General features: G+C 38.2%; 1 protein-coding gene across 2 annotated transcripts in view; it reads left to right on the top strand.

The window, feature by feature from the left end:
* RNF115 (ring finger protein 115) overlaps window positions 1–16,917 on the top strand; it is a 70,179-nt gene that overhangs the window by 47,086 nt on the left and 6,176 nt on the right. For both annotated transcript variants that reach the window (XM_077842530.1, XM_077842531.1), the window contains one exon: window positions 15,759–15,830. In XM_077842530.1, the coding sequence (XP_077698656.1) occupies window positions 15,759–15,830 (72 nt within the window). The remainder of the gene's footprint in view (window positions 1–15,758; window positions 15,831–16,917) is intronic.

The raw sequence follows: 16,917 nt of genomic DNA on the forward strand, positions 1-16,917 counted from the left end.
TCCAAAAAACCCTGGGTCAGATTTCTTTACATTAATATTTATTTCTCCTTCCAGTCTCCTGAGATGAGGTATCCTTTCTTTGTGTTCAAAGTAACCCCATCAGCCCATGTTTCTGACTCTTTTTTTTACCTGTTTCTTCTAAGATTTAGTTTCATGCATTTTCATCTTGCTGCTCCCCCATCCCCCACACTTCAGCAACATGGTTTTCAACTCTGGCTGTACATTGGTGCCACTGAAGATATTTTTTTTAAATTCTGATACCTGGTCCCTGTCCCCAAGGATTCTGATTTAAGTGTTTTAGGTGAGATCTAAGCACTGATAATTTTTAAAACCTTCTGAGGTTATTCTGATTGCAGCCAGAGTTGAGAACCATTGCTTTAGTTACTGCCCAGTCTTATTTCCTTTCTTTTCTGATAAAATTTTCTAAGAGGAGTCTGCATTTACTTTGTGTACTTTCTCATCTCTCATTATTTCTCTACTACTATAATCTAATCCTCCTTTCATGAAAATCCCCGTGTTGCAGAGGTACAGACCCAGTGGATACTTCAGAATCTTTATTGTATGGGTCTAATGTATAAATTCGACATTTTCCCCCCTCGTGAAATTTCTCTGCTTCTCTGACTTCTATGACAGTACATTTACTTGATATACCTCTTCTCTGACTTTCCTTCTTCTGGATATTTCCTAAACATTTGTTTTCCCAAGGTGTTTTCTTCATTCTACTTCTCCTTAGTCTGCAACAGGGTTCTTAACTTTGGGACTTAGTAACATTTTGGGCTGGCTAATTCTTTGCTATGTGGGTGTTCTCCTGTATGTTACAGGATACTTAGCTGCATCCCTGGCTTAGGTCTACTATCTGTAGAGTAAAGCCCTCTTACCCTCCCAGTTATGACAACCAGAACTGTTATCAGATGTTGCCAAATATCCTTTGAGGGAGCAAAATTGTTCCTGGTTGAGAACCACTACTTTATAAATTCTCTCTGGCCATCCCTAGGTTATCTCACTATTCTAATAATCACCTATATACTAAAGATTCCCAGGTCTGTATTTCTGTTTTGACCTTTCTCCCTAATTTGAGACTTGAATATATAACCTCTTGTTAGGCATTTCCATCTGGATGTTCCTTAGATACTTCAAACCCACCAAGATGGAAGCTAAACTGAATCATTTTTCTTTTTCTGATTTTGATTGAAGGTACCACTCTCTACTTATTTAAGAAACTGAGGCATTAACCTAGAATCTTTTTTTTTGTGCCACTCAGATCTCCCATATATACACATCTAGTTAGTCATTAATTCTTACTGATTTTTGTTTTCTATATCTCAGCTCCTATTTTGTCCACCTATAGTTTCCCCTATGTCCACATTTCCTTCAATGTATTACCATTCTTAAATTTTACTCCCATATTACCCTTGCAGGGTTATCTACTTAAATGTTCAAATCTTTATCACTTCCCTGTGTGAAATCCATTGTCATAGGGTCTGTAACTCATATACAAGGTCCTCTATGTTTTTGAACTCTTAACCTCTGCAGCCTTGTTTCCTGTCACTTCCTGCTTTTCTTTTATTCCACCAATATAAAACTTATCATTCCCTATATACACTATGATGTTTCTAGTTTATTTGCCTTTGCTTAATCTTTCCTCTGACAGAAATACCTCTATTGCTTTCTTAACCCAATTTAGTCCTTGAGTGAATTTAGGAAGCCTCTTGTGACCTCAGGACTGTGCCAGAGGCCCTTCTTTGTGCTCTCCAAAGCACCTCATGCACTTTCCTACTATGGTTGTAACTATACCAGTTGAAGTTATATTAATACTAGTGGCTAGCATTCATGAAGTGTACTATGCCAGGCTTGACATCCATTAGCCCATTTAATGTTCCCCCAAACACTGTGAGATAGGTACTACTGAGGAAAATTGAGATTCTGCCCTATTAGAGTGTATTATTAGTTATCTGTTGTTGCATAACAAATTATCCTAAAACTTGGTGATTTGAAAGAGTAATTAATAATAATTTATTGCTCACAGTTCTTTGAGACAGAAATTCAGATATAGGGTAGCAGCTAGTTTGTCTATGTTGTGTGTGATGTCTAGGACCATAACTAGAACACGTAAAGCCTGACAGATGGAGAGGGAGAAGCAAGCCCCTCCCCGTGCTTGTGCACGCGCACACTCTCTCCCTCTCTCTCTCTCAAATACATAAAATCTTCACTTGATCTTAGCCAAAAGGCCGAGAAGCAATTCAAATAAATAAAATCTTAAAATAAGAATAGCAATAGCCAAAAAAAAAAAAAGAAGAAAAAACACTGACATTGTCTGCAGGCTTATTTGTGTGCGTGTCTGGTGATAGTGCTAGCTGGTGGCTGGGCATTTAGTTCATGCTGTCAGGGAAAACCCATATGTGACCTTCCTTAGTTTAAGTCAAGTCTAGTTTGTTGTTTTTTTTTTAGATGTCCATTAATTTGCTTTTGTCTGATTGTTTCTTCATTCAGATGAATTATCTGGGCAAGAGTATCAGATAAATGATGTATCTTTCTCAGTGTATCACAACAGAGGGGGCACAATGATATTAACTTGTCCCATAATGGGTAATTTAAGTTTGACCATTTGGGGATCCCTGGGTGGCGCAGCGGTTTGGCGCCTGCCTTTGGCCCAGGGTGCAATCCTGGAGACCCGGGATTGAATCCCACATCGGGCTCCCGGTGCATGGAGCCTGCTTCTCTCTCTGCCTGTGACATACATACATACATACATACATACATACATACATACATAAATAAATAAATAAATAAAGTTTGACCATTTGGTGAAGGCCATGTCGACCAAATTTTTCTTATAAAGATACCCTTTTGGGATGGTTCTTAGAGACTGAATGAATACCTGGTTCCCTAATAGTTTTTTTACCTAATGATACTAACATCTATTGATGATTCTTGCCTGAATTATTACTATAATGGCTGTAAAATAATAATTTTTCTATTTCTATGATTCCTTCTACAGATATCAATCTTCTGTAAAAGAGCTTTTTTCTTTTCCTGGCCCTATTTTATCAATCCACTTATTTATTTTAGCATGAACTCATGGATTTTATTGTAATCATTATTCATTTTGATGCTTATAATCCCAATTTGACCAGAGTAATTAGATATAAGCATTTTATACAGCAATCCTTGTTCATAGTCCTTAAATTAATAAGAGAGTTGGGGTGTCAGAGTAAAGTGATAAGTTTCTGTTTCTCTGATTATTAGCTGATACTTTCTGGCCTACTGGACAAACACGGTTTCTGCTGGGGTTCCTGTAATGGAAATAAAATTCTTTCAAGAAGGTTTTTTTAGTTGCTAAATAGTAATGGGGATAATTCTTTTAATTTGTCCTTACTACTGTATGAATGCTTAAAAACAATATGAATGTCCTTTGGTGGCCTTGTATTTTGTCTGGAATCTGAGAGAAGGAGAAGGTAACTAACAATCAAATGCTAGAATTTGGGATGCTGGGTGGCTCAGCGGTTGAGCGTCTGCCTGCAGCTAAGGGCATGATTCTGGAGACCCAGGATCAAGTCCCACATTGGGCTCTCTGCATGGAGCCTGCTTCTCTCTCTGCCTGTGTGTCTGCCTCTCTCTCTCTCTCTCTGTGTCTCTCATGAATAAATAAATCTTAAAAAAAAAGAATGCTAGGATTTTTCAGGTACTAGGCTATATACACTCTTCTCACAGAGCCCTGGAGCTGGGCTCTGAACAGTTAACGTAGGCAGGGGTCAAATTTTTAATATCTTGCTCAAAAATTCCTTACCAGATTAATAAAATAACAATGTGAACATTATTAGCTTGATTCAGTCCTCCTTGGTTGCTTTGCTTCTTTATTCCTTTGGAAATTGTGGTCTACTCTATGACAGCATTATTCTCTTTTACTAATAGCAAAGTGGGAGAAGGATATGAGCTTCCTTTTCTCATGTGTCTTTTACAGATAATCACATTACCTGAGTAACATATAACCTGACCTAATGATAGCTTACACAAGAGTTGTTTTCTTACATATAACAAGATGTCTATAGCTGGGTGGCAGTAGGATATATCTGTATCTTAACCCTGTTAGGGTTCAGTCTGTGATTCTCTTGATCTTTCTCTCATGCTTGCTACCTTAGAGCCGAGCCTCAGGAAAGAAGAAAGGGAAAAGGGACAGCATCAGTTTATCCCTTTGTTTTTAAGGAAAGGAAAATCTTTTCCACTGCCCCACTCCCACATCTATATTTCTTGCCAAGAAAATTCCACTCACTGGGCACTTTGTCATATATTCCCCATCCCCAGCTATAAAGCTGGGAGAGCAGGGACTAAGTTTTTGAATCCTCTGTAGTCAGGGGTGGCAAGGGAGAAGGGTATTGAGAATGGATTTGGGGTCAGACAGCCAGTGTCTGCTAATTAGATATTTTATAAACTATTTTATTTTTTAAAGATTTTATTTTATTTGGGAGGAGATAGTGACAGAGAACACGCGTGGAGAGGAGGAGGAGAAGCAGGCTCCCCGCTGAGCAGGGAACCCAACTTGGTCTGGATCTCAGAACCCTGAAGTTATGATTTGAGCTGAAGGCAGATGCTTAACCATCCAAGCTACCCAGGCAGCCCTTTATTTTATTATTTTTTTTTAGGCAGCCCTTTATAAGCTATTTTAGCTAATAGAAAAAGTGACCTGTTACTTCAGATTAATTGTAGCATAGGGTTAACATTTATTTTATATTTAAATAATGTAGCAATCTTCTAAAGATTTTGATCTTACTCTTATAAGGTATGTTAACCATGGGGATTCCTGGGTGGCTCAGGGGTTGAGCACTGGGATCAGGTCCCACATTGGGCTTGCTGTGTGGAGCCTGCTTCTCCTTCTGCCTGTGTTTCTGCCTCTCTCTCTCTCTCTCTCATAAATAAATAAATGAAATCTTAAAAAAAAAAGATATGATAACCATGGACACCTCCCCACACACCTTTTATTGGGAGGGGATGAGTGTCATGAACTTAGTGATTTTTTTGGGCTCTGAATCAGTGTTTTGTATATTTTAGTCATTTAACTCTTGGTGACTTTTTCCCTTTCAAACATTATTATTATAATTTAAAGGTTTTGGGGCAGCCCCGATGGCACAGCGGTTTAGCACCGCCTGCAGCCTAGGGCATGATCCTGGAGATCCTGGATCGAGTCCCACGTCAGGCTCTCTGCATGGTGCCTGCTTTTCCGTCTGCCTGTGTCTCTGCCCCTCTGTGTGTGTGTGTGTCTCATGAATAAATAAATAAAATCTTAAAAAAAAATCTTTAAAAGAAATAAAAATAAAAACATATTGTCAAGAAGCATTAAACTTAATATATTCTTGGCATTGATTTGTTCCCAATCTTTTTTTTTTCACATCTGTTCATAAGGGTAATTTTTTTTATGTTGCCTTTTTTTTTTTTTTTTTTAATTATTCATAGAGACACACACACAGAGAGGCAGAGACACAGGCAGAGGGAGAAGGAGAAGCAGGCTCCTCACAGGAAGCCCGATGTGGGACTCGATCCTGAGTTTCCAGGATCACACCCCAGGCTGCAGGCGGCGTTAAACCGCCGCGCCACCGGGGCTGAGCTATGTTGTCTTTATCACATTTTAGTATCAGGATTATGTTAGTTTGATAAAACGAACTGGGAAATTTTGCTGTTTTGGGGTTTTTTGTTTGTTTGTTTTGTTTTTTACACTTAACAGTTTCAGTAACACAGGAATTATCTATTCCTTAAAGATTTGATAAAAATTACATGTCTGGGGGCAGCCCCGGTGGTTTAGCGATTTAGCGCCACCTTCAGCTGAGGGCGTGATCTTGGACACCCGGGATCAGGTCCCACGTCGGACTCCCTGCATGGAGCCAGCTTCTAACCCTCTGCCTCTCTCTCTCTCTCTCTCTCTGTGTATCTCTAATAAATAAATAAAATCTTAAAAAAAATTACATGTCTGGGCCTGCCATCTTTTGATGGACCAGATCACTTACAACCTTTAAAGTTACTTCTGGGGTTAATGGTCTGGAGTGCTGTTGTATTCATTTCTATTCCCAGCTTCTGGTAGTGTCTGTTTTAGTGGATACTGAATATATTTGTGTTGAATGAATGGATAATTGTAATCATGTTTCTAAGTGGTATATGGAATATATGTATTAGTGGTAATTATAGCTAAGAGTTTGTGCCAGGCCCTACTCTGAGTGTATCACAGATGTTAATTTGTTTAATCTCACTATAACCCTATGGAGAAGTTACTGTGAATCTCCATTTTACAGTAGAAACTGAGGTATAGAATCGTTAGGTATTTTGTTTGAGATTATAAAGCCAGTTAAATATTGGAGCCAGTTAAATATAGGATGTCACACTAATGATATTTTTATTTGGTAGGATTATATATGTTTCAAATATTTTAAATCAGTCTAACAGTGTCATATAATTTTCCCAATTAAAAAAAAAAAGAACTAAACATTTCCCTAATTTTCTCAAAAACTTTCCTTCCAAAGCACGTATGATAACATTATGTCAGGAAGTAGTACTTACAAGTTTTTAGTTCACTTTCCTTTCCCTTTCCCTCATGTAATGGAGCACAACATCTCTTTGTTAGTCATATTCTCTATGGATCATATTATTCTGCCTGCTTTAGTAGGTCTACCCTGATTCTTCCATGTGATACTTACTCCCTTACAGTAGTTGTCATTATGTGTCACCCAGTGTTTTGAAAGCACATTACAAGTTCTATTTTATAGATTTCTTTTTTTTTTTTTTTTTAATTTATTTATTCATGAGAGACAGAGACATAGTTAGAGGGAGAAGCAGGCTTTCTGTGGTGAGCCTGCTGCAGGACTCCATCCCAGGATCCCGGGATCATGACCTGAGCCAAAGGCAGACACTCAACCACTGAGCCACCCCGATGCCCTATAGATTGCTTTTTGATTAGATTTTATCTTGTTTTCTTCCTAATGATAGTTTGTCCTATTGATTTGAGGAGTGTAGCTTTTTATTTTGCTCATCAGGCTTTCAACTGGTGGTTTCCCTGGGCTACATCTCAGGCTCCTGTTCATTCCACTGATTCCACTATAAACAGAGTACTTTGTCATTTAAAAAAATCAGATGTCAGAGATTAATTACCTTTGTGGGATTATTAATGTGTCCTCACACCAATTTAGGGAGTTACCCTGAAATGAGATCTATTTTCTTTGGCTTTTTTAATGACATGAATGAAACCTCTTTGCAAATGTAAAGAAAGGTAAGCCTCACATTGTTCATTCATTCTGCAAATACTTGTAGGCATGCCTAAAGTGTGCACTCTGTCCTCTAATCTGCAGCTTTCAAATGATAGTTTCTCCAGATGTAATCAGGTCCTGAATAGACTAGCTCATCTTATCTAACCTTAAATGAATCTGACCTGTGCCAGAAGACTAATTTATTAATTTGCAACTGGGGGTATTCTGTTTTAGTGACTGGAAAGCTCATTTCTGCTTGTTACATAATGCTATCTTTGAATTTCCCAGATAACAAGAAATTAAAAGCAATCCGATGGTTGCTTGGTATGTATAGAATAAACAGATTGTATAGTCTTTAGGAGCAATTTCAGTAGAATTGTGACAAGTCTAAGGAATTATTCATATTTCACCTTAAACAATGTTTTTTTTAGGATGGCAAAATATTTATATTTGTCAGTTGTCTATATTGGATGAACACCAACACAATCATACTTTCCAGACTTCATAGAGGTTATTACCCATTACTTTGCACTTATTACATTAAGACCTGCCTTTATTTTAGTGTGTTTAACTCCTTTAACATTTGTTTTTTATTATTTATGTTTTAGCCTGGTGTTTTGATCAGCTGTCTCTGAATCACTTTTGTAGGACAGGGTACATCTGAGGTTCGCTTCCTAAAATATGTTCCCCTGAAGGAGATTCTGAGACCATAGTTTTCTGACCACTGATCACTACTCACATTTTGAGAATTGACTTCTTTGATTATTTAAAAATATTAGTTTTTTTCTTTAAATTAAAAAGGCAACAAGAAAAGCCAGTTAAACTTTAATGTATAATTTTGTGAAACTTTTAACATATGATTCCTTCATATATATAATTGAAATGGAATCATACTTATTTTGTCATCCCCCTTTTTTATCTTAATAGATTATATACCTTTCAGTGTATTTCTGGGCCCTGTCTTGGGGTCTTTTAATTAATTCAACAGACATTTGTATATTACTTTGCCAGGTGTTATTCCAGGTATTGACTGTATGGTAGGGAACAAAATAGTTAAAAGTTGATTACCCTTGTGAAGCTTAATAAGGGGGGGACAAACTAAAAAAAAAAAATAAGGGGGGGACATCAGATAAGCAAAATAAGTTAAATCAATAAACTGTTAAGCAGTAGTAAATGCTATGGGGAAAAAAGGTAGAGAAGGAAGATTGGGGAGTGTGGGAGAAGTGAACTTTCAAAAAGTGTCGTCAGCAAAGGCTTGATTGAATAGGCATAAATGAAGTGAGGGAATGAGCCAGGAATGTGCCAACAAGGAGAGGCCAGTTAGAGCAGAGTAAGAGAGGGGGAATAATAGGAGATAAGGTCACTGAGAAGTTGGCAGGGTGTGGGGATGGGGAGGAGAATATCAAATTGGGTAGAACCTGGTAGATTACTGTAAGGGCTTTAAATTCTGAATGCAGATAGAAACCCAGTGGAAAGTTTAGGGCAGAGAAATGACATGGTCTAATTTCAGTTTTCAAATGATCATTCTAGGGCAGCCCAGGTGGCTCAGTGGTTTAGTGCTGCCTTCAGCCTAGGGTGTAATCCTGGAGACCTGGGATCAAGTCCCACGTCGGGCTCCCTGCATGGAGTCTGCTTCTCCCTCTACCTGTGTCTCTGCCTCTCTCTCTCTCTGTGTCTCTCATGCATAAATAAATAAAATCTTAAAAAAAAAAAAGATCATTCTATTTGCTATGTTGAGAATAGAATGGGGGGCTGCAAGGAGTACAGGGGCAAGGGCAGAAACAGAGAAACTATTTAAGAGGCTGTTGCATTAATCTAAACTAGAGATGCCAGTGGCTTGGACGAGGTAGGGAAAAATGGGTGGATTCTAGATACAGTTTGACAGTGGGCATAATTGGATTTGCTGACAGATTGGATATGAGATATAACAGAAAGAAAAGCTATGGATGAAAAAAAAGTTAAGAATGCACTAAGGTTTTTGGTTTGAGCGGCTTGAAAAATGGAGTCACCATCAGCTGAAATGAACACTAGAAGGAACAGATATGGGGGAGACAATACAAGAGTTCAGTTTGGGACATAATAAGTTTGAGCTGCTTATTATACATTCAAGTGGTGGTATTGAGTAGGCAGAGGTCTTGGGTGAGATAAAATTTGGAAATGTGGCTTTGTATATGGATTTAAAATTATAAAACTGGGTGAAATTGCTAGAAGAGTCAATATAGAAAGTAGAAGAGATCAGAGAATTGAGCCATAGGCCCTGATTATTAGAAGTTTGGAAGATAAAGATGAATAAACAGAGGAGACAGAAAGGACAACCAAGGAACAAGGAAGAAAACCTAGAGAGAGAACATCTCTGGAAACTCATAAAGTCTTTTATCTCATCTTAACTTGTATTTTCCCCTCTAGACTGTATGGATTGGTTTTTCTCTCCTGTGGGTTAAATACACACATCACCCTCCCACCCACTCCCATTTTAGCTACCTATTGCTTTGACAAGACAATATTTTATGTTTTTAACAACAAGAAAATTCATTGTAAGTACTGCATTTATCAGCTGAAGACAGTCTCCTCACAACATCTCTTACACTTACCGAGTCCACCCTGAGCAGCCTCTCTTTGTTTCTGCTGCAGAGGTATGGAACCAGCATCTGACTTCCAGGAAGTAAGCAGCCAAGAGAGGGGAATCAGCAGCTCATTAGCCAAGGTGTCCCTGGCAACTCCCTAAGCATTTATTTATGTAGGGTCAGCTACAGAGTCAGGAACTAGGCTCTCTCTCAAAGTTGTTTATTACCATTTACTTATTGGTTAGTTCAAGCATGTGGTAATTTTGCTTTTCCAGTTATTAGCAAGCAAGAAGGTATATTATTTATTGCTGTGTAACAGATTACCCCAAAATTAAGCAGCATAAAGCAACAGACATTTATTACAGTTTCTAAGGGTCAGAAATTTGGGAGCAGCTTAGGTAGGTGGTTCTGGTAAAGAGTTTGTTGTAATCAAAATGTCAGCTGTGGTTGCAGGCACCTGAACATTGGACTGGGGCTAGAGGATCTATTTCTGAGATAAGTCACTCACATAGCTGTTGGCAGGAGGCCTTGGTTCCTTACCATGTGGATCTCTGCATAGGGTTCCTTCAGTGTCCCTGTGACTTGACCACTGTCTTCCCCAGAATAAAGTGATCTAAGAGAGAAAGGAAAAGGAAAGAAACCATAATGCCTTTTATATCCTGATCTTGGAAGCCAAACACTGTCATTTCGGCCATATTTTGTCAGTAAGAAGTGAGACACTAGGTCCAGTCCACAGTCAAGGGGAGAAGAATTAAACTCCACTCCTTGAAGGGAGAAGTATTAAAAAAATTTGTAGACATGTTTTAAACTACCTTATTTCACCCTCTGGCCACAAATTACTTACGGTTCTCTCATGTGCAAAATATACTCACATCTTCCCAACACCCACCTAAAGCCTTGTCCCTTTATAGCATCAACTTGAAATCCAGTTGTTAGGTCCAAGTGTTGATGAGGCTCCTTGGGTATAGTTCCTCAAGTACTACTTCTTTTGATATGAATACTTACAAATTAAAGAAACAAGTTTTCAGCCCCTCACTCACCCAACATAGAGTGATGGGACAAGTGTATACTAAATAGGTATAGAAATTCCTATTTAAAAAGGGAGAAGATGGGAGACACAAAGAAGTCACTGATTCATAGCAATTCTGATGTTATCTGGATAAATAGTGGAAGTTTCTTGATTAGGACTTTGTTTTCTTTTGGCACGGAAATGTTGCTCTGTGGCTCTTGTTTCCTCATTCTAGGCTCTTGGTTTCACCCTGTGAGTTATCTTTTTTTTTTTTTTTCTTTCCATGAAAAGTAGTCCAGATTTGCAGCTGCGCAGTTTCCTTTGCTTCTTGCCAGTAGAATTTTGAGGGCCAAGAGACTTCTTTTCATTTTGTTTTACCTCTGTACCTTTCAGTTTAATCTGGCAGTGTTTCTTTTTAAAATTCAGAGTCTCATGGATGTTACTGAGATTCATACCATAAGCAAAAGCCGCACCCACAAATCTCTTCCAGATAATCTCCTTTCTCCCTTGGGCTTCTGCTGGGATTGCTGAGGGGCAGTACTTGCAATGGGTAGAACTGTATCCTTCAAAAAGTTATGTTTAGGTCCTAACCCCCACTACCTGTGAGTGTGACCTTATTTGTCATAAGGTCTTTACAGATGTAATCAAGTTAAGGTGAGATCCTGTTGGGTTAGAGTGGGCCCAATTGCAATGGCTAGTATTCTTAGAATAGAGAAATTTGGACACAGTAGACACAAGAAATAAAGTCACATGAAGACCAAGGCAGAAGTTAATGTGTCCACAAGCCAAAAAACACAAATATTGCTGGGAAGCTAGAAGAGGGGCATGGAACAGATTTTCCCTCAGAGCCTCCAGAAGGAACTAACCCTAACAATATCTTGATTTCAGACTCTGGCTTCCAAAACAATAGAAGAATAAATTCCTTTCTTTTTAAACTATATGGTTTGTGGGAATTTGTTACGGCAGCCCATGGGGACTAAGACAACACCCTTAAGCTTCTTGGAAGCCCAGTTGTTTAACTCAGTAGTTCTTTAGGCTATACAGATCTTTCTGAAGTCTTAACAAATAATTTTTAAGCTGTATTCCAGGTTCCTCATTAACCACTTTCTTTCGTGAGTGCCCTGGATTTGTTTAATCTTTCCTTGGAACCCATTTCTTAATTTTAGTATCGTTTACCATCTTGAGAAGCTGAGAATTTTCAGAATTATTTCGTCTTAACTCCCCTTTTGTTTATCCTTCCCTTTTGGGGCACCTGCCTGGCTCACTTGGAAGAGTTACGTGACCCTTAATCTTGGTATTGTGAGTTTGAGCCCTGTGTTGGGTGTAGAGATTACTTTAAAAAAATTGAAAAAAAAAATAAAATTTAACTATCCTTTAATTTATTCCTCTTTCCTTCCATTTTAATGTAAGCAGCAAGAAGAAGCCTAGAGGTACCTTTAGTATTCTTGTCTGTACATCTTGTTAGCTAGACTATCACCCAGTTCATGAGCCACACCTTCTACTTTACATATTATGGCAGGCAGCAGCTTTTGCAATTACATAACAAGGATCCCTTTCCCTCTGGTTTCCAATAAGATTTTTCTCACTTAAGCTCTCACCCATAAATTCCTCAAAGGCCTTCATGCGTCTATTTCGTCAAAGCTCCCAGACTTCCGCTGATATTTTCCTCAAAGTCCCTCCAACTCTATTGGGTTCTAAATCTACTCCCACATTTTAGGTTTTTGTTAGAACACACCTCCAGGTATCAAACACACCTCCATTGCTATGTAACAATTACACTAGAGCTTAGTAGCTGAAAATAACAAACATTAATCATCTCATAAGTTCATTGGGTCAGGAATTTGGGGGCAGTTCAGCTGGATGGTTCTGGCCCAGTGTCTTATTAGCTTATAGTCAATACATTGGTTATTACTGCAGTAACATGAAGGATCAGCTGAGATTTACTCATATTCTGGCAAGTTTGTTCTGTTGGGAGGAAGCTTCAGTACCCTATCATATGGAACTTTGCAGAATTGCGTGCCATGCCACTTTTCCAAAAAATGATTGGAGAGAGAGTGCAAGGAGTAAGCCACAGTGCTCTTTATGACTTAATCTTGGAAGTCACAGGTTATCGTGCCATATTCCATTGTTAAGAAGTAAGTCACAGTATGGTATTGGCATAAAAACAGACACCTAAATCAATGGAACAGAATAGAGAACTTAGAAATAAACTCAAAGGAGTCAAGAATATACAATGGGGAAAGGGCAATTTCTTTAAGTGACATTGGGAAAACTGGACCACTTTCTTACACCATACATAAAAATTAACTCAGAATGGACTGAATGTAAGACCTGAAACCATAAACCTTTTAGAGGGAAGCATAAGCAGTAAGCTCTTTGACTGTCTGGTAATGATTTTTTGGATCTGACTTCAAAGGCAACAAAAGCAAAAATAGACAAGGTAACAAACTAAAGAGCTTCTGCACAACAAAGGAAGCCATCAACAGAATGAAAAGGCAACCTGCTGAATAGGAGAGTTTGCAGATCTGATAAGGGGTTAGTAGCCAAAATATAGAAAGGACTCATATAATGTGATACCAAAAAAAGAAAACCTTTTTTTTTTTTAAGAAAACTGTTTTGATTAAAAAATGAATCAGAAGATCTGAATAGCTATTTTTCTGAAGAAAACAAACAGATGGCCAAAATGTACACGAAAATGTGCTTAACATCACTAAGCAGGGAAATACAAATCAAAACCACAGTGAAATGTCACCTCACACCTGTTAGAATGGCTCTTGTCAAAGAGACAAGAAATAATAAGTGTTAGCGAGGATGTGAAGAAAAGGAAACCCTTGTGAACTGCTGATGGGAATGTAAGTTGGTACACCCACTGTGGAAAACAGTATGGAGATTCCTCAAGAAATTAAAAATAAAACTATGATCCAACAATTCCACTTCTGGGTATTTATCTAAAGAAATTGAAAACCTTAATTCAAAAAGATATATACACCCCTATGTTAATACAGTATTATTTATAATAATGGAGACAGCCTAAGTGTCCATTGATGGATAATGAATAAAGAAAATGTGATTTGTATGAATATACACCAGATACACGCACACACATATATTACTTGGCCAAAAGAAATGAAATCTTGCCATTTGCAACAACATGGATGGACCTTGAGGCGTTGTAATACGTGAAGTATGTCAGATGGAGAAAGACAAGTACCATGTGATCTCACTTATATGTGGAATCTTAAAAAAAAAAAAAAAAAAAAGCTCATTGATAAAGAGAATAGATTGTGGTTGCCAGAGGTAGGGAGTAGGGTGTAGGCAAAATAGATGAAGGGGTCCAAAAGGTACAGACTTGTAGTTATAAATAAATAGTGGAGATGTAATGTGCAGCATGGTGACCACAGCATCAGAGAAATGCAAACTAAAACTGCAAAGATATTATAGTTCATTACAGTTAATTATAGGTAACTACAGTATTATAGTTAATGTTACATATTGGCAAGTTGCTAAGACAGTAGATCTTAAAAGAGTTAAAATCACAAGAAAATAAAATTTTATAAGCATGTAGGATGAATGTTAACTGGTCTTATTGTGGTGGTATTTACAATTATATATGAATGTCAAATCATGTTGTACACCTGAAACTAATCTAATGTTCATGTGAATTATACCTCAATTAAAAAAAAAAGTCATTAAGGCCAGCCTATACTCAAAGGAGGATCATAAAATAATTTGTGGACATATTTTTTTTTATTTTTTTTTAAAGATTTTATTTATTTATTCATGAGAGACACACAGAGAGGCAGAGACACAGGCAGAGAGAGAAGCAGGCTCCATGCAGGGAGCCCGATGTGGGACTCAATCCCAGGTCTCCAGGATCAGGCCCCAGACCAAAGGCAGACGCTTAACCTCTGAGCCACCCAGGCATCCCTGTGGACATATTTTAAAACACACAGTCTAGTTAGCTACTGTTGAATTTTAGGAATAGAGAGAGTCTAATATTGGCTACTGCCACTATTCTATTGCTTGGCCTGATAAGTGGGAACCAGGGGGTTAAAAGTATGTATCATGTCAATTATATCTCAATAAAGCTGGAGAAAATGCCTATCATTCACAAAACAAAGAGATCTAGGAGAAACATTTTTTGTCTTTTTTTTTTCTTTTTTACAAAGAGTCCTTTTTAAAATTTTTTTTTTTTTTTTTACTTGAGAAAGTGAGTATGAACAAGAGAGAGAGGGAGAGGGAGAAGCAGACTTCCCACTGAGCAGGGCTCAATCCCAGGACCCTGGGATCATAACCTAAGCCAAAGGCAGAAACTTAACCAACCAAGCCACCCAGGCACCCTCTTCAGTCTTTTTCTTTTGCCCATTATCTCTTTGGGTAACAAAGATCAACTTCCTAATATAAAGGACTGGGTAGATGTGCCATCCTAAGTGTTCAGAGTGACAAGTGTCAGGTGTGTATGTGTTTGAATGAGTTTGTGTTATAGGCATTTGAAACATCTTTTGAGGGCCAATAAAGCACGTTGATGAATGTGAGTAAAATGGAATTATTCTCAAAAAATATTTTTTAAAGGGCTCTTTGAATAGTATCTTACACAGAAACCCAATGTGTAAAACACATGAAAATGGAACTACTTGTTACAGGATGGGCTCAGATCGCAGCCTCATGTTGCTGCCAGAGATCCAAGGAACATAGTTTGAAAACTACACCATGTAATCAGGTCCCTTTCAAGCCAAAAAATCTATTAATACATAAGATCACAGAGCTCAGAAGATAGCCATAATAGCAAAATAGCACTTTACCAGGTAGCTGACTGATTTCTGGTGTTATCTACTGTATAATGGTCATTGAAAACCCATGGATGGTTTGGAGAAGGAGTTGGTGATTGGCCAGCTGTATATATCTGTAGAATACTGTCATTGGTCTGTTGTCTTACCTAATTGTTTTTTCCTCCAACAGAATAATTCAACAGATCTTTGCAGGATTCTTTGCAAATTCTGCAATTCCTGGATCCTCACATCCTTTTTCCTGGTAAGTAACTAATTACCCTCTGTCTTACTTTGCTGGAGTAGCAGCATTTTAGGTATCTGTACCATTGCAAGAAAGAACAAGAGCTACATAGGTGAGTATAACAGTTTGATTGGCAGAGTGTTAGATTGTCTTTATTTGCTGAGCCCAAACTTAATCAGAACTTATCTTTTATTGTTCAGTCTCCTGAGGGCCATCCTAGTCCCACAGGATGTCTCGGCACTGGATGTGTTGGTTTTGGTTCATATTCTGGTCTGAGAGTTGTGTTGAGAGGGGAATGAGATGGTCCCCACCACGCCTGGTATCTGGACTTGCAGGTTTCTTCTGTAGATCATATGGGAAGATTGTATTCCTTAAGAATTTCTGAAATTAAAAACATATTGCTTAACTTCCTTTTCTCAAAGTAAGAAGGTTTGTCAGAAGAAACAAAGGCTGTAATTCAGTATCAGAGTGACACTTAAGTAGGGAAGGGGTTAAGATGGAATTTCCTCTTGTCTGAACAATTACATGCCACTTCTGACTCTGCCCCAGAAGTCTCCTTTGCTCACAGGGACCTCAGTCCTCCCACACAGTTACCCTATTTTCCAGCCTCTTGTTTCTTTTTAACATATTCCAGCCAAAGAGTCTGGACATCTGTCATCCAGGGTAGTGCACCGGCAGCTCCAGAAAGTGACATTGCCAAGTCCCTTTTGTAATTGCTCTAAGTTGCTATCAGAGAGACTTCTGTGGCTATTTCTCTACTTGAAAGCTCCTCATTGTCCAGGACTATGGGCAGCCTCTTAGAATGAGGGAAGTCTGCTGTAGATTTTGGCCAGTCACAAAGGGAAAACTCTCCTTAAAAAGCAGCTCCATCTATGTTTACTGTAAGTGGGCACAGAGAAGACAAACTTTTCTTAGCCAATAGGCAATGAGTCACTCTTTTTGCTCTGGTGTGTCATGTGGTATTTTAGGTAGCTTCACATTTTATGTTCTATTCGATTAAGTAAAAATTCCTTACTTAAGAGAATAAGAGACTGCTTCTGGATAAGAGACTGTTTGACCTTAATTCTTTGCTACTTGGTTTTAGGGAACTAGTGACTTTCCAGCTCCG

This window comes from Canis aureus, chromosome 12 (genome assembly GCF_053574225.1).
Source record: "Canis aureus isolate CA01 chromosome 12, VMU_Caureus_v.1.0, whole genome shotgun sequence".
NCBI lineage: Eukaryota > Metazoa > Chordata > Mammalia > Carnivora > Canidae > Canis > Canis aureus.